The sequence below is a fragment of the Harmonia axyridis genome, chromosome 6, assembly GCF_914767665.1.
Source record: "Harmonia axyridis chromosome 6, icHarAxyr1.1, whole genome shotgun sequence".
Classification (NCBI taxonomy): Eukaryota; Metazoa; Arthropoda; class Insecta; order Coleoptera; family Coccinellidae; genus Harmonia; species Harmonia axyridis.
In genome coordinates this window covers 18950163-18974857 of record NC_059506.1, presented here as the reverse complement: position 1 = coordinate 18974857, position 24695 = coordinate 18950163, and the positions used below count along the sequence as shown (strand labels likewise).

General features: G+C 34.4%; 3 protein-coding genes across 4 annotated transcripts in view; 2 read left to right on the top strand and 1 right to left on the bottom strand.

Moving 5' to 3' along the window:
* The first annotated feature begins 730 nt into the window (after positions 1-730).
* The window catches only part of LOC123682992 (rap1 GTPase-activating protein 1), a 514048-nt gene continuing 490083 nt past the window's right edge, over positions 731-24695 (top strand). Inside the window, exons 1-2 of one of the 2 annotated variants that reach the window (XM_045621871.1) lie at positions 731-1168; positions 5254-5346. In XM_045621871.1, the coding sequence (XP_045477827.1) occupies positions 894-1168; positions 5254-5346 (368 nt within the window). In that variant the 5' untranslated portion in view covers positions 731-893. Of the gene's footprint in view, positions 1169-4555; positions 4579-5253; positions 5347-24695 lie in introns of those variants that run through there. The other variant, XM_045621882.1, reaches the window with a different exon arrangement.
* Positions 8373-23527, bottom strand: LOC123682996. The gene is made up of 2 exons (XM_045621885.1): positions 23122-23527; positions 8373-9340 (listed from the first exon to the last, which is right to left on the bottom strand). The coding sequence occupies exons 1-2, from the start codon at positions 23499-23501 to the stop codon at positions 9157-9159; spliced, it is 564 nt and encodes a 187-aa protein (XP_045477841.1). The 5' UTR covers positions 23502-23527; the 3' UTR covers positions 8373-9156.
* Positions 20313-22467, top strand: LOC123682993 (tigger transposable element-derived protein 4-like). Its single transcript, XM_045621883.1, has 2 exons — positions 20313-21075; positions 21136-22467. The coding sequence occupies exons 1-2, from the start codon at positions 20681-20683 to the stop codon at positions 22355-22357; spliced, it is 1617 nt and encodes a 538-aa protein (XP_045477839.1). The 5' UTR covers positions 20313-20680; the 3' UTR covers positions 22358-22467.

Here is a 24695-nt window from a genome sequence, read left to right as displayed (position 1 = left end):
GTGTATACCGATGACGAATGCAAAAATCACAGATGGCAAGGGGCCGCCAAAGCGGATAGATAAAGGAAAATAATGAACCTCAAACAAAGACGTGCTTGTAGTGTAAGAAAAGTACTCATCTTAAAAGCGATAATAAACTCATAAACCGTAAAAGGGTTTGATTTTTTACTGCCGTGTGAATCTCAAAGGAAAGTAAAATGATTATTGCTTCATTTAATGCAAAAATTTTCATTCTTGCGAGAATTCTGCAATTTTATAATTTGGAAATCTTGGGGGGGGGGGATAATTACCCCCAGTACCCCGTACCTCCTATTTCTACGCCCTTGTCCGACTCTTTGTCGAAAGATGAATATGTTTTTAGGTAATTGGTTTAGTGAACCACTTCTTTGTATTCCCAAAATGTATAGGTATTTCAGTTTAAGTTTAGTTTGAATGGCTTCTCGATATGAATAATATATAAACTCCCTTTTTTCTCAAGAATAAACGTTTAATAGCAGCGAAGTCTTTGAACTGACTCTTATCAAGTAATCAATTGCAACATCTCTACCGCTTATCTCTAGTTTCCCATTTGGAACACTCGCACATCAAGCAGTTTTTTTACATTTCACTGCAGTTGGAAGCACCCCATAAACGGACGTGGTATACCAAAAAACCGGAAGTAGATAGCAGAACTTCTCTTTATTTCCGTCAAAATATACCATACGAAATAATTCTGGGACAAATCTAAAGTAATCGGGTGTTTCGAACGATTAAGACGTTGGAATGAGTTACCAGGAGAAAGTATATGAAATATTTTTACAATTTCACCATCTGGAGGGTTGCGAGAAACGAAAATAGTGCTAGTGATTGTTCGTGAAACTTTTATCACATGAAAAAGTTTTTGTTACATTGAAATGGATGTTTTCTTTTCTTCCCAAGATTGTATCTTGATACTGTTCGTAGTTCTAACCGTTTTTGCGGCCCTTGTGTTGAAACCTTCCAGTTTGTACTTTGACGCGATGGATAAATCACCGAATTCTCCAAAAACTCATAACTTTCGGAATAAATTGAAGAAAATGTTAGGAAGTGGTAGTTTTAAGACGAAGTCCAACCCTTCAAGTCCTGTTACTGAAAAACCAAGAAGTATGTTTCAGTTCGAGAGTAATTCAATGGATTCTTTAGAAACAGGGTAAGTTTAGTTTTTCACGTTGTTTTCATGAATATTTTAATAATTCTTAAAGGTATGATTTAAAAATGAGTAGAATACCTACTAGTGTCCAATATTCAGCGGACATTACTATTGGGTGTTGAATAGATATTACGATTAATTTTCGTCAATTAAGGGATACCTAATTAATGTTTATGCGCGCTTGTTCCAATAGTATTTAGTTAAGAGAAGTGTATATATGAATCAGTTCAAAGTGGAATATACACACGAACTTGAATTTGAACAAAAACTACATTCGAGATAGGTTCAAGATATTGTAATTACTTTTGTGTGCTGCCTACCCGTTTGTTGTACCTTGTCTTAAATATCTCTATTTTACTTCTTTATGACTAATATTTATGTTTATATGTTGGTTGATATAATCAGCTCATACATCGTTGCATATTTTGTCATTCTTTATTGCTATTTTGTTTTGTTAATACTCGGTTGGTTGCCAAGAGCGTAAATCTTTTTTTTTCCCTTTTGACGACATTGTTTACTCATATCTATAATGCGAGGAAAAGATAACGAAGTTTGAACCAAATTTCTCAAAATAATTTTTTTTTTTTACCAATTCGATTGTTTTTATCTTATATTGGGTGTTCCTGAATTGGAGTTACGAAGGCAAATGAGAGGTTCCTTGGATAATTTTAAAAATAAATTGCACATAAACATGAGCCCGCAAACGCTTTGTTTTCGAGATACAGGGTGTTTCTTGTAGTCCTACTTTTTTGTGATGGTCAACCAGTTTATCGAATCATCATTAATCTTCGCTGCAGAGTTGGTAAATAAGTACCTACCAAAACTTATAAGTAATTTATTTATCACATCCTCCTATAACTGGATCTCCGAAATAATTTGGATTTTCCTGAGAATTACTATAGAGAGTTGTTTGAATTTTTTTCTCGAAATCGATTGCAGATACAACAAACTAAAAAGTGTAGTACTGAATAGGAGTTTCTTTTTAAATTTTTCTAAACTACCAGTGGTTCACAAAAGAATAATTCTGGAGGAATGAAGCGGGCCCCCTTCCAGAAAAAAATCAGCCTGTAGATTTGCATTCAAAATTAGGATAACTCATGATTTTTGGATAATTAATTGATTAAATTGGAATATCTATGCCAATTCGTCCGCAATCTATGCCATGGGTCCGCAAAAGTTTTGTTTTCGAGATATAGGTAGTCAGTTTGTTTTATTTTCAAGTCCTTTCATAGCACCTTCCCTTAACATGATATTCAAATTGAATTCGGCATAGATATTTCTATTTGAAGTTTTCATCATGTCAAATGGTATTTTCGAATACACACCTAGAGGGTGATATTTTTTCAATGCCCGATTATTTCTTCCAGAACTTTATTTTGATGGAGAACTGATAGGTTAGAAAAACTTAAAAACGAACTTTGGCCCAGTACTACACTTTTTGGTGTCTTTTGGTGTAATTTAATTTTGTCATATCTGCTACTGATTTCGAGAAAAAAATTGAAACAATTCACTAAAAATCCTCTTAAAAATCCAGATTCTACTATCCAGTTAGTAAGTTGTGATGAATAAATTAAATATAAATTTGGTACTTATTTGCCTGCCCAATCTGTGGCGTAGATTGATAAAGATTCGATGAACTGGTATAAACGTCACAAAAAGGGGCCTACAAACACCCCATATCTCGAAAACAAATTATCCAAGGATTCTGTCATTTTCCTATGTGCAAGACAAGAAATTTTTAGACTAGGTTCTGTAATATTACAAATTTTTTAGTAAAACCATAGTAAAAGGATTCTTTATACTATAGTAATACCATTAGTATAAGGAACTAATAAGTAAAACATACATACATACTATATCGATAATTTGGTAATTAGTCATTAGTAAAACACTTGACACTATCTACTCATGTTTTTAGCGACGGACGGACAGAATCGAATTTGATAACGGTTTCGTCATCACTAGATACTGGATTTTATGCAGTTATATATTTGCAATGTAAATGCATATTCAACCCATTCTCAAGGGTTACTGCATATCTTACAAAAATCTAGTGATGATACATATTTTTGCTGTATTCACATAATTATTCCGTAAGGTATCTATTAAATGAAATCTTTTACAGGAGCCGTCCGAACATTTTATCGGAAAGGTTCTCAGAGTATGTGAGCTCATAAAATATATTACCAGATAAGGCATCTCAAAGTATTCCTTCAACAAAGTAATAAAATTACGCATGTTTATCTTGACGGTCATCACAAGAGGTTTTCGAGGCGGTCGTACTTTTTTTCTTAATTTAGCCCAAATTCCCAAGCAAGCAGTTTAGTAGATGACTTCGATACCTAGTAAAGATGCTAACTTACCGGCAGAAAAACTAGGCCGCCTAAAATTTTGCTGAAGTTCGTTGTCTATGAACTTTCGGAATTTTTCATCGATTTAAATTGTTTCTACGCCAAATTGAAGATAAATTTCTCCAGAAAAGTTTTCCAAAGATGTTGACAGTTTATTAAAACAGGTTGACAAAAAAAACATGTATTTGTCAAATTTCTTAACACCTTGTGGAACAGTTCTGGAATTATGTACAGTTTTATTTCAAAGACCATCCTTTCCGCCATTTTCCAGTTTTTATTTCACCTTGATATCTACTTATTAAATTGAGGAAAAAAAATGAAATTCAATGTTCCGTTATGAAATTTTGGAAGAAAACCTCAGATTTGGATTCAGCACCCTAAAAAACTATAAAATCGACGAAATCAAAACTACCCCAAAGAGTGGGTTTTTGCAGAGACAGATAAAATCTCGTATAAAATACGCAAATTTTCAACTACCGTTTGAGCCAGAACGGTACATCGGACAAAAAACTCAATGGAAGTAATTCGTGAAAAATTTTATATTCTATGTTTTTGTTTAGGCAGCTTATTCACGAACTATTGATATTTATCGAGTTATATGCAAAAAACCAACCTAAAAATGAAAATTTTTCCTTTTTTTTGGATTCTTTCAATGATCCGTCACGAAATTTTGGTGACACACTACAGATTCGGATTAAGCACCCTAAAGAGCATATAAAAACAAAGAAATCGAAACTGCCTTTGTGAGCACAAATTGACTGAACTAGCTGTATTTTATACACAACCACAGATTACACAACCGACTTTGAATGTTCCCAAAGGAAAAATTGAATTTCACGACAGCCTTGTCAAAATCAATTCTATTTGACGGTCTCGTAAAAGCTCACAGTAATAAACAAAATACTCTATGCGAAAAAGTCAGCGAAAATGTCAAGTGTAACAAAAGGGCTGTCACTGCGTTGTATGCTACATTTAACGTCTTAAAAAACCTGGTCTATAGTATACCTGATTGGTGTTATATTGAATCAAATCTCGTGAAGAACCCCTATTCGAAATAAGGTAATCCACTTCTAGTCCGCTATTATAAGTAAGTTGATTGAAGTCTCCAATAACTAGGTACCTATTAGATATGTTATTTCCATATAGGTACCTACTGCAGTATCAGCAATACTTCAAATAAGATGCTAAAATTATTCAAACGTGTTGTTGGTGGTAGGTATATAAATAACAAAAATTAAAAAATGTTTGTACTTGTAGAAAAACTTTTTAGATAGTAACAGGAAACTTGGTGCTCTCCCTGCTATGATTTTTCATTAGTCATTTTGGACTATCTTGAATTTGCCATAAGAATAAATTATTTTTGGCTTAATCTCACTTTCAACACTATCTTTCAACTCAGATTTTACTTGGCTATACTGCTCCATTTGATATGGTGTTTTGTTTGCATTTTATAAACAGATTCTTGAACCTAACCAATTTACATTATTGACCATCGAATCACAGATTAGTCTGTGATCGAATAGTCATAAAATATCGGATCACAGAATCATAATAATAGATATAATAATATCATGATCACTAAATTATTTAACAATATTATTGTTACTGGTAGTCCTGACTAGTCAAGATAATATGTAGAATTTGTAGTTCTTGTTTTGTTCTTCAAGTTGAGAATTAGTGTTGAATGGTGAAAATAATGCGAACACTATAAATATTTTTGATTCATTATTTCAGAATAGAAAAATATCGTCCAAAATCTTTGAGTACTTCTGCAGCTGATAAGCCGAAGAGAAGTCCCTCCACTGTACGAAAGACCACATCGTTAAGGTGAGTAGAAAAATTGCCACTTTCAAAAATATCCGTAGATAATTTTGTCACCCATTGGATTCTGATAATGAATTCGAATTTTCTGAACCATGTTTTTTCGTGATATTTGAATTAGTTTTATAGCTAATTTGAATAGACACCACCGATTGTGTATGTCTAGATTTGATTTTGAATGTCTATTATTTTATTTTGCCTCAAGATCGAATTTAAACGAGTATAACGCAGCGAGGTGCATGCTGTTGTAAACTATAGTTTTAAATAGAACGACATAAAGTGCAACATGTCTCGACACAGCGACACTTTCCTAATGAACAACGTGTGGCGTTATAGTTATAGTTAGTTGTTGAGACTTGAGACACCGTTTCTTGTGTCACCTGTCACCAATAAGTTCGTTTCAATGCCGACCAGTGGTTTAAAAAAATTGGATATTTTCTGTTCTTTCATACAATAAGTTTAATAAATAGAAATTTTTGTTTCTTCTAATTTTATCATTTTTTTATTGATGTGACACTACACAATATAACTGCTACAAATCATGTAGCTTGATATGATTCAAGTACAAGACTTGAGATTGAAAAAACTAGTTGACTTGAAATCAAGTCAAGCTCAAGCCAAGTTAGCTTGAAAATCAAGCCAAGCCGTGAATCCCTAGTCGTATTTGTCGGTCAGGAAAATGCGGGTCTTGCTGGGTGGAGTTGAATCTGTGTCTCGTGAGATTTCTTTGGGTGTTCCCCATGGGTCGAACCTGGGACCTCTTTTATTTTTTTTATTGCCATGTTTTATTGTTCAAAGACGTAGTATTATGTATGCTGATGATGTAGCTGTGGTGGTCTCCGGGTGGGCCACTGAAGAGGTTGGTGTTAAGGTTGCCGCAGTGTGAGAGCTTGTTGATGTTTGGTGTCAAAGGAGCAGACTTGTGTCGAATCACAGAAAGACTGATTATTTGAAATTCTGCAATGCTAATTCTATTTCTGGAGTCACATAGGTACGTTTTTCTGCTGGTATCAGGTATTTAGGTGTAATTCTGCATCAAACTCTTGGTTGGCAGCTTCTTGTTGATAGGGTGTGTAAATTATTGTCCGAAGCCTATTTTGCACTGTTGCAGCTGAGAAAATGTTTTGATGATTGCGCTGATCAGTGTGTACTATATTCTCATCTATCATACAACATTTCATTATGGGTTAATTGCTCACTTGCATAGGGTATTTGTTACCCAAAAAAGGATAATTCGTTTGCTTTTTAACCTTATACTATTGAAATCTTATAGAACCATATTAAAATATTAAAAGCCAATTGAGCCATTATTGACGGTTCATTCAATTAATATTTTGGTTGTGATGTATGCCAGGGATGCATAAGTTTGACAACTAGAGACTCTCACATATTTAATTTTTCTACATTTGTTTTTATGTAGAATAGTAAATAATTGACTGACGAATATATGCATACGTTTTGTATGCCTTACATAGGACAATAAAGTATCAATCTAGGTATATCTCTTTATTTTGACATCTAGTATCACTATAGTCGTGAATCTAGCGACGCTCTGTTTATGCAGTAAGAAAATTGAAAAAGTACAAGACAAATATGACAATAAATAAATTTAATCAAACGCCATCAAAATCTATATTTAGTTTAAAATTAATTATTTGAATTAATTTAATTTAACATTTTTTTTTATAGTTTTCATCTGAATATAATGATGAAAAACAATAATTATCGTATCATTCAACAGGCTAATATTTTGCATCTAGCATATTCATTACATTTTAGGACGGAAGTGGTATAATTGATCATATGAATCATGTCAATGATCTCTAACGTTGCACGAGGACATTCATTTATTTCGACACTAATTTTGGCCGAAATGTTGGTTATTCTTGAAGAGCACTCCATATAATGTCTAATTCTAGACAAAAAAAGTTAAGCGTTTCAATAATTAACCAAGTTTTTTTTGTCCTCAGCTATTAAGAACTATTTTTAAGTTGCTCTGTGTCTTCGAGAGTGAGATTGTATAAGATTCACTGCATGTGATGAACTTTGTATGTTGAGCTTACATACCACAAATGATCAATACCTATATTACCAACTAAAACACAATGTATGCGTTTTTTTATAACTATTATTCATATTTTCATAACCATCACTTGAGTTTTTTGAATTATATAGAACAATTTCTACAGACATTGCCAGTTCTACGCTATGTAGAGTGTTGGTATCAGCATGATTATGTTATTAATATGACGTTACTTATCAGGCAGGATATGGGTTTTTACAAAAGTTAAGTGATTGTTTCACATAACAATATAACGAAGTAACAAGTTATTTGACAACTCTGCCACCAGCCATTTAAACAAAAAAATAAAGAGGAAAGTCAAATTTGCTTATGCAGACTCGATATTTCTGTAGAGTTTAATACATTATTCAATTCGTAATTTTTGTCTTTATCACATCATGAGGAGAACCAACATGGCGTCCATAAGAAAAAAATTGACTATCGCGTCTCTGAAATAATGGAAAACCGAAAAAATCTGACTACACCATTACAATCTCTATATTGGATTATGGCTACAAAACGAATTTCGTGAAGTTATCTCCAGAAACAAATGAGTTATACAGAGAAAAAGAAAATCTCGATTTTCAGTTCTTTCGAGATTTCTCGAGAACCATTGGAGATATTTTGGATCTGTTAGCATTAACACACGAATCCCTAAATAACGCAAATTTTCTGTAATTTAAGCCATCCTCCTGTATTTCTAACAGTTTTGGATATCCCTATAGTGCCTCTTTAAATAGTTCTGACCCTGTATAATATAATATTAACTAATAATTATTAGTTTCAACAATTTTATAGTACAAGATACTTTCTTGACATTACACAATAAAAATCGGAGTCACGATGCTATTGATTGACAGGGGATTGTACTCTGTTGGCAGGATACATTTTTTTATCTACTCCAAAAGGCATATTTTCGTGATTTTCAAGATTTTATAGTGAAATTCAAGGCTGAAAATAAAACAAAATATCTCTAACAATCAGTGTATTTCTCTATTTCAAATATATATATTTAATCATATAAATTCAACATGCATCATTAAAAATCATAACAATTGCATTCAAAACCCGTTTGAAAATTTATTGGAAGGATATTATGAACATGATAGTATATTTCAACTTTTTGTGTTAGTATAACGACTGTAATGTTACTTCAAAAGTAATTTTTGAAGACGGATATCTTTAGCTAGAACTATGCTATCTTAAAATCGGTTGTCATCATATCAAATCAATAAGAATAATTTGAATTATTGCTATAACATAACCTCGAGTAAGTAATGTAAAATAAGGAATTGTTATCAATAATAAAAATAAATATTTAAGGTTAATTCAAACATAACTAATCTTGAATCAGATTATATACATATTAAAATGTTAATGTAATTTTACATCATTCTTCTGAATTGGTGAGTTCAATTAGAACATATCATGAACTTACATTCAATATCACGTGTAACTGGTATCATTAATAAGTCAATAAAGATCCTGAAATTCATTTTTATGTCGAATAATTTGAGAAATAAAAAACTAGAAATTTTACACGATATGAAGATTCTTTTCTTGACATTGATTTTAACCCTCTAGAATTGCAACAACAGTTATTCGGAATGTGAGAATGGATCTTATAGTACAGGCTCGTACTAGGTAGGCTCGAAGGAACAACCCACATCTATTTTACAATTCTAAATTTCTCCAAATTCCTCGTTATAGGTATTAGGGCTAGGTGTGAACTATCGTTAAGAGCTTCGGAAACCCTAACATCTGGTTTGCATCATTAGGTTGACTAGTTTGAATACCCTCCACCAGGCTGTTAGTGGCGGTGTGTTCCTCTGGTCCAAGGGATTACCTTTGGTTTGCTGGGATAGAGTAGCGTTGGAAGATGATTTCGAGTTTGTCTTCTCTTTTTGAATAATAGCCGGTGAGGAAGTCATTTTGATTCTGAAAGAAAAAAGAAAGAATTTATTACGTGATTTTTAAAGAAAAACTCGGAAGAAAATAAGAAGATCTAGTTTTCATGAAACAAAAGACTGACTTCAATAGCAACATCTCTATTATTTTCAACTTCATATTATGATTAACAATAACTTGGAACTTCTTTTTCTTTTGCAGTCAGGCTATTAGTCTTTTACTGCTCAATCTCAATATAATTCACCTCTGGCGAACTATTTTGATCTGTCCTAGCAGGTGGCAATATGCCACTCAGAAGGTTTGGGTAATCATTACATAATCTCTGTGCCAGTAAGAGTTTGGCCTTAACACACACTTCCTAGGGAAGTGCCATCTTCGGTCTTTTGTGTTTTCTAGGGACTTTTTCATCATAGTCGAAAGCCTTCCTTTTAAGAGGGTTTGCGTGGTTTTCCATTTTACTGAAGGTCTTCACGCTCAGATCTTCTAGATCTGAGATTAGTAATGGTATTCGCAGGTCTTTATGTATCCGTACATTGCTGACAAACCATGGTACATTTACGGCTCTTCTCAGGATCGTATTCTGCATGACATGAAGTCTCTGCAAATGGACCTTTACGGCGTGTCCCCAAGTCGGGCGTGCGTTAGACATGACCGAATGGTGATGAGAAGAAGCTTGTTGGAAAGAGACATGCATCTGCTGATTTTGCAAAGTAGCGGTTGCAACGCAGCCTTCTGTCTTTTTCTTCATCACGGCTGATGTGACGTGTTGTTTCCAAGTGAGCTTCTTGTCAAGTATCACTCCTAGATACTTGGCCTTCTATTCGATCCTCCTACCGAACATTACGACGTATCCTTGGGGATCTTTTTCTTTCGGCTGAAAAGAATGACTTCGCTCTTCTCAGGGTTTACTTCAATTCTCCATCGAGCAAACCAAGATTGAAGTCTGTCGATGGCTTTCCATTTTGAGACACCACCAACTGGCAAGAATGGTACTGTCGTCAGCTTACAGTGCCATGGAGGTTTTCTCCGTTTTTGGCATGTCGGATACATATATTGTGAATATTATTGGAGACAGCAGAGACCCTTGCGGAACTCCAGCTGAAAGATACCTCGCTGAAGACAATACTTCGTCAACTCTGGCTCTAAACGTGCGAGAATGCAGGTAAGAAGCTGAAAGTTGGACCATGGAGAGTGGGCAACCTGCCGCAAGCAGTTTGTATAGCAGTCCTTTGTGTTTCTTTTCAGCAAAAATGATATGCTGCCTCGCAATTGTAATATCAGCAATTATCCTGGTTGTAACTCAGTATTTCAATGTTCTGTGATATACGATGTTGAACAGACGTCCTAAGATTAGAATATCACACGAGGAATAGTTCTTCAAACTTCCCTGGGAGATAGGGATTTTACTTGGCCAAAATCCTCTCATGTTCATTCAACGGAACTAACGGATATAATGAATTTTCGCAGGTATCATGCTAATGTTCTACCAGAAAAACTAATCTCCATTCATATTGAAAACCATCTTCGGAATTATTCATGTATTAAATTAATATCACTTTGTGAACAGACATTTCAAAACCTGATTAGACCGCCAGGAAACAGAAAAACTTAATTGAAATGAATCCTCAATTATTCTTGTACCATACTTCTACTGTCGTTCAAGGTTGCGCATTTAAAAGGTTTCGCTTATATTATAATGAAATTATAATATCAATTATTGCCGTAATTATAGTCGAAGCATATTTATTTGTAAAAACAAAAGTGAATACAAATTCTGGTCAAAATCGTAGACCAACCCTGTTGATATAAAATTACGGAGCTTTGTTCATTGATCATTGGTATGGGGTGAAATTATAGAAGACAAAAGGAATGGTAGAGGTCACTTTCAATATAATTTATGAATACGTTTCTCAATGAAATTTCGAGTTTAATTGCAATAAAAAAATATTTAATCCGTTAGTTTTCTATCCCCTTTCAAATCAAAAACTTCTGAGGCGAAACTAGTGACTGCATTCTAACGAAAACTTTTCTAGGAAATGAAGGAGCAATTCAGCAAATTTTTGAAATAATTTTGTCATACATAAATAGTGAAATTCGAAAGTTGCAAGCAAAGAGATAGTAGAAACTGATTTTGATTTTCTTCATATACTAACTTTCAAATCATAAACATTCTTTTTCAACATCTAATACATCATAGTTTTGCTTTCTTCATACATATCAAATCTTTTTCTGATGAAAATAATCCAAAATTCTAATCACACTTGTTCAACGTAGAAAAAATTGACAAAAAATGAATTAAGGTGGGAAATCTTTCAAAAAACACAAAATCTCAAATATCACTGTTGATTTTCGGATATCACTAATGGTTCAAATGACAGCAAATGAGTCATACGAACACGTCCTCCAAGGTTCACGTCCAATTTGGAAACACCCTGTATATTTTTACATACAGGGTGTTTCATAATTCAATGTCAATATTTATGCGGGTGATTTTTGGGTCCATTTTAAAAAAAAACTTCATATGTCCTAAACGTCTTACCTTTTGAGATACAGGGTAGTAATGTTTCAAAAATAAAAAAAAATGAAATCTGTATTCAATTATGAGCAAATTTTATCTCTTGAATTTTTTTAGTACGACGCACGGGTTTCACCTAAAAAAAAATAAAATCTGCGTTTGACTCTGCATGGTGATATTGTCATATGTTTGTATTAACGATATTGTTATGATCTTCAGAGAAACGGTTTTCATTTTTTTGAAGCGAAAACCGTGCATCGGATTGAAAAAAGTCAGTTGAACAACTTCGGTAAGAAATGATTGGGAATTTCAAAAATTATTATTATTTCAGAAAAAATCTGTGGCGTACCATCAATGTCTGCCAAAATAGGCAGGTCAAATTACGTACGAATACCACTGGTGGAAAGTAATAAAAAAGTGATACATTAAAAAATTACTCTTGATTCATAGTACAGTGCATCCCATTTTGGGCGAGACTGCCAGGTTTCTCGCTTGTTATTTTAGATAGAGCCTTGCGGTTTTCACGTTCCTGTCCTACTTTTTCGTGAAACTCAAGTTGGTCTAATCAGATTCTGTATAACTTTTTCCGTTCAAAAGATACAGGGTGATTTTGGAAATTGATACTTTTCGGACCCCTCCTTTATCTCCGAAGTTATTAGAAATAATGCTGAGGTGAAAACTACGCCTGAATCAGAATTCTGCGTAGAATCCAGTGGCGTACTCAATTTTTTTTTCGGGGTATGGTTTTGAAGATTCAACACAAACCTATATTTTTTTTAATGGAACACCCTATATATCATTACTTCGTTGAATTTGTTATTTTTTTCCCTTCAAAATGATATATGATACTATGTATACATAGACTTCTTCTTCTTCCAATGCATATCCACTAATGGATGTTTGCGATAACATTTTCCATCGCTTCTCTATTTCTTGCGGTATGTATATACATAGACTAGAAGAGTTGAATTGTAAAGTTGTAAACTTGGAAAAAGAGAATAAACAACTTTTGGACAGAGTAGAATATTTAGAGAGGAAATGTTATAAAAACAATATAGTGATATATGGACTGCAAAACGGAGAAAACGTCTCAACCGAAGGTGTAATAGGGGAAGTGAATCGTCTGCTTGAGACAGATATTGCCGAATCAGATATTAGTGATATATACCAGCTAGGAAGGGGCAAAAATCGACCCTTGAAAATTGAATTCGCTACTTATAGGAAAAAACAAGTACTGTTGGATAATTCTAAGAAACTTAAAGGAACAAATATTTATATAACTCAAGATCAAACATTGCAGCAGCGAGAAGAACAGAAAATACTTAGGAATTACTTGAGGAAAATAAGAGAAACCACCAGTGATGTGGGATACGTTAAGGGTAACAAGTTGATAATTGGTAATGAAATATACACGGTGGATGATATAAGAAAAATAAACAAACAAGAAGAAATTTCTGAGTCTGCAGGTACCACCCCTTCACCAGTTGAGGAGGAAACTCAAGAATATAACGCGGAGGCCCACCAGAAGATAGTTGGTTCCAGGGAGGTGAGACATGTGAAAGATAAAAATTTGAACAAGGAACTTAGGGTGGAAGTGAGGACAAAAAAGACAACAAGATCGAACAAGTAGAATATATTTGGAGGATGTACAGTTGTTTCATAGAGCCGGATATGTTTTGTTGTACAATATGGGAAATGTGAATAAGAATGATGGAGTTTTGGTTTATGTAAGGGACTACATGTTATTGGATCATCAGGTTGTTTCTCTGGGCTGCACTGATATATTAGTCATAAATTTGAACATTAATGGGTTGCTTGTTACAGTTAGTGCAATCTACGGATCTCCATCCACAGGGGTAATGTATTTCATTGAGGAGCTAGAGGTATACCTCCATAATACAAAAAAAATAGAAAACCATATATTACTGTTGTTGTAACAAAATTTTCCTGATCTTCGACTGAACGCCCCCGATTTTGGACAAAATTTTCCTGATTTGCGACATACCCCGATGATGATAACTTTACCGAGCATGTTCTTTCTTTTTTCACTGATGATGTGCGACACGAGGAGGAGGGAAGTTTGTTTTCGACAGATAGCTCTGAATGAGGAGACTCTGCTAATAATTTACAGGCGGCCGTTTCATCTGAAACTGCAACCTCATTTCTTGGTTTATTTGTATTGTGTAATTTTTACCTTAGTTTGTCTTGGAAGCTTAGGAGCATTTATAATTTTATTTTGAGGTGTTCAATACATTGAATGTGATATTGTGTTTCTATGTACCAGTTAGCAAATAAACTATATTATTATTATTATTATTATTATTATGTAGGTAGGATGTTCAGAAATGTTAAAAAAACACTAAAACGTCAAATAATGATGATTTTTTGTAAATGGGCCATGCATTTTCTATGTTCCAATAAGAGGATTATTACTTTCGATTTTTTAAATTAGTATGTCATTGATGACACAAACATCCTTGTTGTTATTATGGCTACTATGTATTTGGGAGCATTGTTTTATCAAGTAGGCATTGGAGGGAAAAAACCAATCTGATCTAGCTGTCATCGCTATAAATTATTGTTATCATTATTGATTCTTCTTTTCTATTGGAAATTCATTGCCCATTAACAAAAAATCATCATTATTTGATGTTTTAGTGTTTTTTCAACATTTCTGAACATCCTACCTACATAGTGTCATATATCATTTTGAAGGGAAAAAAATAACAAATTCAACGAAGTAATAATACACATGGTGTTCCATTGAAAAAAACATAAGTTTGTGTTGAATCTTCAAAACCATACCCCGAAAAAAAAAATTGAGTACGCCACTGGATTCTACGCAGAATTATGATTCAGACGTAGTTTTCACCTCAGCATTATTTCTAATAACTTCGGAGATAAAGGAGGGGTCCGAAAAGTATCAATTTCCAAAATCACCCTGTATCTCTTGAACGGAAACAGTTATGCAAAATCTGATTAGACCAACTTAAGTTTCACGAAAAAGTAGGACAGGAACGTGAAAACCGCAAGGCTCTATCTTAAATAACAAGCGAGAAACCTGGCTGTCTCACCCAAAATGGGATGCACTGTACATGTATGATAAATTTCATCGAAATATCTGAAGTGGTATTGTAGATAATAAATAATTTATTTTTGTAAAATTTACCACCCTGTATTTCAAAAGGTAAGACGTTTAGAAATGAAATGATATGAAGTTCTTTTCTTAATATGGGACCCATAAATATTGACATTCAATAAGGAAACAACCTGTATATATCTTAATAAAATATTGACGAATTCATTATATGCAACGACAAGTGAAATAAAGTGAACTCTCTTATTCTGATTCGAATTAATCGAATGTAATTTGCTGAACCTAGTTTTTGAACGGTGCAGCATTAAACGAAGACAATGTTGAATAATTGTATGAGAAACGTATCCGATTTCGTTAAACGTTGCTAATTGCCGAGGTCGTTCGCTTTCGGCAAAATAATTACCTACATTAGCTCTATAATTCTAGTTTTCCCCGGCGACCTTAAAATAATTTTTCAATTAGAACAACAATAAATGAAATTGAAACACATTTTGCTATTATATGATAATATCTCTCTCCTAATCTGTGAATTCATGGCGTGGTATATGGAACCAGGTGGAACTCTATTGATCTAGTTCGTTCTAGTTTTCTATCTATTCAAATTGAGACAAATGTGAACTAACCTTATCTGGTATTCAAGTATTTAATTGACCATAAAAATTCGTGTGCGCAGATAATAACGACACCGAGCCTATTGGAAATAACTGAAAAATTATGTACGCCACATTAAATGTGACAGGGCAATTGAAAAGTCCCCGGTCTACCATAATAAAACACATTGTTTTTTGGCAAAACTCGATTTTATTATTCAACATGGTTGCCTTCGAGGGCGATACAGCGATTATAGCGATCTTCCAACTTTTCGATACCATTTTCGTAGTACGATTTGTCTTTCGCTTCAAAATAGGCCTCAGTTTCAGCGATTACTTCTTCATTGGCGCTAAATTTCTTTCCAGCAAGCAATCTATTGAGGTCTGAGAACAGGAAAAAGTCGCTGGAGGCCAGATCTGGCGAATACGGTGGATGCAGAAGCAATTCGAAGCCCAATTCATTGGAATTGGACTCCGGAGTGAAATGATGAAGCCATGTTTCATCCATTGTCACATATCGACTCAAAAATTCAGGTTTATTGCACTTACACAGCTTCAAACAATGCTCAGAATCATTAACACGTTGTTGCTTTTGATCGATGGTGAGCTCGCGCGGCTCCCATCTTGCACACAGCTTCATCATGTACAAATATTCGTGAATGATATGATGTACACGTACATTCACAACGCAATATCTCACAAGTTAATGGTCGGACTGCTGTCAAATTATGACACGTAGGTATCGTTTGAAGATTGGTTCTAACTAAAAATCATATGGATTCGATACTAGCACCGTCATCTGTGCATCAGACCGGGGACTGTTCAATTGGCCTTATATATGTATGATACACTGCATTAGGTCCTTCGATTTATATTTAAACTGATTATAACATTCAGGTTCGTATTAGATAAATATGGCATTTTTCACAAGGTGCAACAACCTGTTTATTGGAATATTGAAATTTGATTGAAATATTTAATAAAAGTAGAAAATGTTCAGTTAGGATCAGTAGATTTTAGTGTCCTGTACGTCATTAAACTCATCAATAACTTCGGCGGAAAATTTGGTTCAATAGTGAAAATTTTTCCACAAAATTTTCAGCAAAACCGTACATTGAGAGTAAATGACAGTTTGTTTTAGTGAGATCTATTCGAATTTTCACAATATTTTGAAAGTCGAAGGAAGTCATCCAACATCCACATGAAAATTTGACTCGACACGATTATGAGTGTATCTTTTAACCAACTGACATTTTTGATTGGGACTTTATGAATGCCAATTAAAAGTGTTGAAATGTATATCATCATCACTTTAAATCCATTGCACTTTAAAAGAAAATTGATATGATTATGATGATGGAGTATGTTCAATACGAACATACTCAATCATATCAATGAAGTATAATTAAATTCTGTTAACGCCGCTACAAATGATATTGTATAATCATTTTCGAGTTGAATATATGACTTTTATTAGGTCTAAATGAATTTTTATCGATTTATTCCATAGAAGTGTTACAGAACATCATGGTAACCTCAGCAGTTTGTACCTAAAAGATTTGTGCCACAATTTTATTGAGGAGAATAGTACGTGAATGATATATTTGTATAGTAAGAATTCAGAGCTCTATGCCTTAGTAATACTGATCATATCAGATTTCTGAGAACTTATATAATGAGACAATGCACCGTGTCACTAATCAATGAAAACAATGGCAAAATTGCATGAATTGGGCTTCGAATTGATTCTGCATCCACCGTATTCGCCAGATCTTGCCCCCAGCGACTTTTTCCTGTTCTCAGACCTCAAAAGAATGCTCGCTAGAAAAAACTTTAGCGCGCCAATGAAGAAGTAATCGCCGAAACTGAGGCCAATTTTAAAGCGAAAGACAAATCGTACTACAAAAATTGTATCGAAAAGTTGGAAGATCGCTATTATCTCTGTATCGCCCTCGAAGGCAACTAGGAAATTGAAATGGAAGGAAATGTGTTTTACTATGGTAGACTGGGGACTTTTAAATTGGCTTGTTAATGCGTCATTCGTCAATATTTTCGCCAAATAAACAAGTGTTCGTGGAAATGAAAAAATTATCGATAAAATTTGAAGCACTCGTAGTATTACCTTTGATAATACTTTGATACGATTTGAGATATTTTGGGATGAATAAACCATAGTAAGAGTTATGTTACTCTAACCTGACTATAAAATTTATCATTCTATTACCCACTTGAATGAAAACAACTATATTCTTGAGTTTCAAAATGAATAATTCGGGATTTTGCATTTTCTATTACATCATGTGAATAATTTTTATGGGCTTGATGTCCCCATTTTCGGCTATACAGACTGGTTAATTGGTGTTGAAATTGATTATCATTAGATAATATACCTATAGGTGAAAGTGGCCAACGTGACACTTACAATTCTAATTTTTCAACTCAAACATCCGAAATCGAAAGTGTTGACATTCAAAATCAACAAACATTTTGCTGTTTCAATATATTGTCCGATTTCGAATTACAGAGATTCAAATGACTATAAGTGTGGTAAGAGCTCTTTCACGTGAGTTTGTGTAGGTGAATTTTAATCAGCTTGACCCCTTTTTTCGACATTGTGTTGTGAATGGATTGCATTTTATGGCTAGATGAAGTGTTTGTTATCTTGTGGATATGTTGTGATATATGATTCGAAGAACTTCTTTGGCTATTCGTTCGTAATTTCTCAATCCTTTGTGAAAATAACCCTGTTCTACTGGTATTACTTTATTTGCTCTACCCTTGAATTCATAAAAATGTATCTAGGTTTTTGTTATTGAATGTAGAAATCCTAACAGAAATATCTAGGTTTTAGTTAAATCGCAAACTATTAATCAATAGTTTGCGGATAATCGTAATCATCCGACCTTGATGTAGAAAAATCAACGGTTCTAAATTGGTTCAAATGGTTCAAATTTGGAGAACATTAAAATAAAAAAATACAAAACGAATGCCTGCGGTAATTCAGAATTGGGGATACAAAATCGAAAATTTGTTACTTCGATTATTATTTATCATAGATAGATTATTATTTATCATAGATAGAAATTACTACTAAAACGTAAAATGTCAAGAAATTGATTCTTTTAATGTTGCTGCTTGTTAACAAGCGTCTAAGCAGTGTTTACAGGGGTGTATGCGTGTGTGTAACGCTCTTTTGATAACATGCAGGTTTGCAGATCGTAATTTTCCTTGAGTAGGTATTTGAGAGAATTGAGGGAATACTCATGTTTTAGGAGCTTGAATCTCACGATTTTTAGGCCAATTGAAAAATCCTCGGTCTGATGCACAGATGGCGGTGCTAGTATTGAATCCATATGATTTTGAGTTAGTACAAAACAAACCTTCAAACGGTACGTGTCAAAATTTGGCAGCAGTTCGATCATTAGTTTGTGAGATATTGCGTTGTGAGTGTAGCTTCTTTTGTTATTTGAAAAAAGTTGGAAGAAAAAAGAATCGTGTGCTGATAAAATATTTTTTGAAGTAAAAAATACAGTTGAAGCAAAATCTTGTCTTGATGAAGAGTTTCCGGGGTCTGCACCAGGAAAATCAACCATCATTGATTGGTATGCTAAATTTGAACGTGGTGAAATGAGCACCGAAGACGGCGAAAGCAGTGGACAGAGGCTGTCACCGACGAAAATCTCAAGAAAGTTTACAAATCATACATTATATCATTCACGGAAATTTGTTCATAAGAAAGCTGTGTGCAAAATTGGTGCCGCGCGAGCTCACAATCGATCAAAAGCGACAACGTGATAATGATTCTGAGCAGTGTTTGAAGCTATTCAAGTGCAATAAACCTGAATTTTTGCGTCACTATGTGACAATGGATAAAACATGGCTCCATCATTCCACTCCGGAGTCCAATCGACAGTTAGCTGCTGAGTGTACTGCACACGATGAACCGAATCCAAAGCGAGGAAAAATACAACAGTCAGCTGGCAAGGTTATGCCATCATTATTCTGGGATGCGCAAGATATAATATTCATTGATTACCTCCAAAAGACCCAGACCATCAACATTAATTATTATATAGCGTTATTGGATCGTTTAAAGGATGAAATCGTTAAAAGAAAAAAAAATCGTTGAGGAAAAAAAAGTGCCGTTTCATCAAGATAATGCGCCATGTCAAAAATCAATGAAAACATTGTCAACATTGCATGAATTGGGCTTCAAATAGCTTCTGCATCCATCGTATTCGCCAGATCTGGCCCACAGCGACTTTTTCCTGTTCTCAGACCTCAAGAGAATACTCGTTGGCAAGAAATGTAGCGTCAATAAAGAAGTAATCGCTGAAACTGAGGCCTATTTTGAAGCGAAAGACAAATCGTACTACAAAAATGGTATCGAGAAGTTTGAGGATAGCTATAATCGCTGTATCGCTCTCGAAGGCAACTATGTGGAATACTTAATCGGAATTTACCAAAAATATGTGTTTTATCATGGTAGACCAAGAACTTTTCAATTAGCTTGTTATTACAGCATCTAATAACTTTTATTTAAGAACCATAAAATCTTACTATTGCCAAGTCCGTTTTTAATATTTCTTCATTGTGAACATATGATTTATTTAATCTTATTTTGAAATAGGGCTGAAGGACCTCGGTCGATTTCCCTTTGATAACTTGTTATCAATAAAGATCAGTTATTATTATTATTTTGAAAAAGACATGAAGTATACAATACTTCTTCTGAATGGGAATGTCGCATTTGTAATATTTGGAGAGCACAGTTGAAAAATTATCTATATTCTCACATGAACAATCTACAGTCGAACCTCTATAACTCGAACCTCTATAACTCGAACCCCTCTTCAACTCGTACTCTCTGAGCGTTCCCTTCACATTCTCGAAAATTCCCTGTATTTCGACCTCTATAACTCGAATTTCTATAACTCGAACACCTCTTCAACTCGAACTCAATGATGCGTCCGTTCAGAGTAAAGATCTCTTTAAGTCGAACATTCGAAAACAATCAAATCGGAGTTTTGGCTTCTTGCCACAAGGTGTCAGCGTAGCTGGCTGAGATGCTCGCGTTACCGACATTTTAGGGTATTCCCCCAACCAAGTGTGAAATACCGCGAATGAAACATCATAACAATAACACCAATCTGATTCTGGAATGAAATATGTTTGGAGTTGGTGAGATGTCGAAGCCGCGTAAACTGAAGTCTTTAACGATCGGAAAGAAGTTAGAAATTTTAAAAAAAGTGGAAAATCGTGTCAACAGAAAAATCATTTGCCAAGAATATGATATTCCGAAAAGTACATTATGCACTATAATAAAAAACAAAGATACAATAGCTAAGTTTGGTGCAGAAGTGAATAACCCTTGTGTAGTGAAGCGAAATAAGCCTAAGAAGAAAGTGAACACTGCATTGATCAAGTGGTTCGAAGCTTCAAGAAAAGCAAATTTGCCAATCTCAGGGCCCATTTTGCAACAGAAGGCATTAGATTTTTCCAGAAAATTGGGAGATGAAAATTTCAAGGCTAGCTCGGGATGGCTTGAAAAATTCAAAAAAAGGTAATGATTCTTATTGTTTCTGTTCGATACATGAGTACATGTTTATTTTTCCCGTTTTAGACATGGTGTATTGCAAAAAAAAGCGTGTGGGGAAAGTGCTGCTGTTAATCAAGAAGAGTGTGATAACTGGATTCGAGATGTTCTTCCTACAATTTTAGCTCCTTACGAAGCTGACGATATTTTCAACGCAGATGAGACTGGGTTGTTCTTCAAATGCTTACCAGATAAAACCTTAACTTTCAAAAATGAAAAATGTTACGGAGGCAAATTATCCAAGGAAAGGGTGACTCTTTTATTAGCAGCAAATATGAGTGGCAGTGAGAAATTGAAACCTGTAATAATAGGGAAAAGCGCAAAGCCACGATGTTTCGCAGGAGTGAAATGTTTACCCCTTACTTATTACAGTAACAAAAAGGCCTGGATGACGAGTGAGATATTTGAAAAGTGGTTGTTGAATCTAGACAAACATTTCCAACTTCAAAATCGTAGAGTTCTATTACTGATTGACAACTGCCCTGCTCATCCAAATATCGATCATCGATTGAAGGCAATAAAGTTGATTTTTTTTCCACCCAATACGACATCAAAATTACAGCCTCTTGATCAGGGAATTATAAAAAGTTTCAAATTTCATTATAAACGCAGGATCTTACAAACAGTACTAGATGGATTTGAGTCCAATGGCACTATCCCCAAAATTGATCTCTTGGATTGCATTCATACGTCGGCGGCAGTGTGGAGAGTAGATTTAACCCAGGAGACTATTCAAAACTGCTTCAGAAAGGCTGGTTTTGGGACACATAACTTCTATGACTATGAAGACGAACTGCCGCTATCAGAATTGAAAAAAATTATGACCAGTGAACAAAAGGTAGCTTTAGATCTCCAAGAGTCTGTTTTTAAATGTTTGGAGGTATTGAATGCTGATGATAAGGTTTCTTTGGAGGAATATATAAATGTGGACGTGGATCTTATAACAAGTGAAAATCCTTCAGAGGATGAGATCTTGGAATATGTGAACAATAAACAAGAAGACTTGGAAAATTTTTCAGAGACCATACCTGAAGATGACGATGAAGATGACAGTGTAGGAGCTGCAAGACAAAAGCCTTCTGACGCTGAAGTTGCTAAAGCAATTGAAACCATTCGGCTTGCGTTTTCAATGAATGAGGCTGCAACTGATGACGATTTAACTCTCATATTCGAAATAAGCAAGAAATTTGAAGCCTATCGTCTAAACAATAAAACATTTAGGCAAACTTTAATAACTGATTTTTTTTAATTCGTTATTGTTTTAAGATCATATTCTAGTTTGGATGATTCAAGTTATCAGAAATGAATTTTAGTTTGTTATATTATTATTATGAGGTAATAAATTTTTTTTGGAAAGTATGTGTTGGATATTTCTCTAAGTTGAACTCTCCATAACTCGAACTTTTTTCGCTTTCCCTTCAAGTTTGAGTTATAGAGGTTCGACTGTATCTACAAACACATACACCTTTTAAGTACCCATATAAAATTCATCGTTCAGATATAGTACGAAATATTCTGGCAAATAAACTAATAGAAGTAGTGGAAATATCTTATTTGAATAACTTCTAGGTAGCTAATTAGATAGCATTCAATTTCTTCATATTTTAGTCATTATATTCTTAGTTGAGATTCTCGAGTTAGAGTTGTTATATTTCAGCTAAAAGGAAAAATGTTTTTTTTTAGGAAATTTAATGTTATTTTTTAAAATCATTCAAAAATAAGAAAATAGGAATAGAAATTTCATCAACGTGCTTTCCGAAAACAAACTGATTCGAAAAAAGTTTCAAACTCATTCGAATCTGTTTATGTAATTATTTTCATCATTCTCAGAATTTGGCCGAATTGCTATAACTTTTCCAATTCAATAATATTAATACCTACGGTCATTAGATTACTAAGGATATTATTTCTATCACCATAAGTTTAAACATAATTTTTTTTACATCAGAAAATCCAAATGCTAAAATATTTCAAAAAAAAAAAATTAATATGCAAGCTTCAACTCGATCTCACCTGTTTGAAATTATAACACCTGAGTCGATGCAGAATACGAAGATCCTCCGCCAAAATGCACCACAAGCTTCACGCGACACACTGACCGATCTACTGAGCGCACAGGAAGGCTGGTGGCCCGTGGGTCTACCTCCAATATTCTTCGACGCGTGAAATGCCTCTAGAACAACGCGTGAACGTGGAAGTCCTGAAATATGAACGGCGAATATACTTAGATTACTAATGTGGGGCTCAAGCAGACCTTTTACTCCCACCGTATCGAATTTAATAACACAAATAAAACCTGAGATAAGTTCGGTCTTGTGCGTGCGCTTGGAATAGTCGAGTGCTCCATGCGATGCGGGAAAACCTTGCGGCAAAGACTTTTCAGCTGGGCTCATAGGCGGGGAAGATGAGCGGAAGAAGGAATGTTATGAAAAACTAGGCACAAATTGGGTAGAAAGCTTTAAAGCTTCCAGGAACAAGATCTAAAATTCTAGGGTTGACAGAATCGTCCACAATCTATTAAGTCGTAATGAGTAGTATAACAGGCCAATTAAAAAGTCCCCGGTCTACTATAGTAAAACACTCTTTTTTGCAAAATTCGATTTTATTATTCTACATAGTTGCCTTCGAGGGCGATACAGCGATTACAACGATCTTCCAACTTTTCGATACCATTTTCGTAGTACGATTTGTCTTTCGCTTCAAAATAGGCCTTAGTTTCGGCGATTACTTCTTCATTGGCGCTTTCCAGCGAGCATTCTTTTGAGGTCTGAGAACAGGGGCTAGAATTGGCGAATACGGTGGATGCAGAAGCAATTCGAAGCCCAATTCATGTAATTTTTTCATTGTTTTCATTGATTTGTGACAGGGCGCATTGTCTTGGTGAAACACCTTTTTTCCTTTAAATGGGGTCGTTTTTTAACGATTTCATCCTTCAAACGATCCAATAATGCTATATAATAATCGCTGTTGATGGTCTGGTCTTTTTGGAGGTAATCAATGAATATTATACCTTGCGCATCCCAGAATACTGATGCCATAACCTTGCCAGCTCACTGTTGTGTTTTTCCTCGTTTTGGATCCGGTTCATCGTGTGCAGTTCACTCAGCTAACTGTCGATTGGATTCCGTAGTGAAATGATGGAGCCATGTTTCATCCATTGTCACATATCGACGCAAAAATTTAGGTTTATTGCAAATAAACAGCTTCAAACATTGCTCAGAATCATTAACACTTTGTTGCATTTGATCGATTGTGAGCTCGCGCGGCATCTATTTTGCACACAGCTTTCTCATGTTATTCGTGAATGATATGATGTTCACGCTCAGATGATATCTTCACTATATCAATCAACTTCACTTTACGGTCATTTAAAATTATTATTTACCTGGTGCAGACCCTGGAAGCTCTTCATCAAGCCAAGATTTTGCTTGAACTGTATTTTTCCCTTCAAAAAGCAATCAGCACACAAAATTCTTTTTTCTTCCATCTTTTTTCAAATAACAAAAGTAGCTACACTCACAATGTAATATCTCACAAACTAATGGTCGGACTGCTGTCAAATTGAGATACGTATCGTTTGAAGGTTG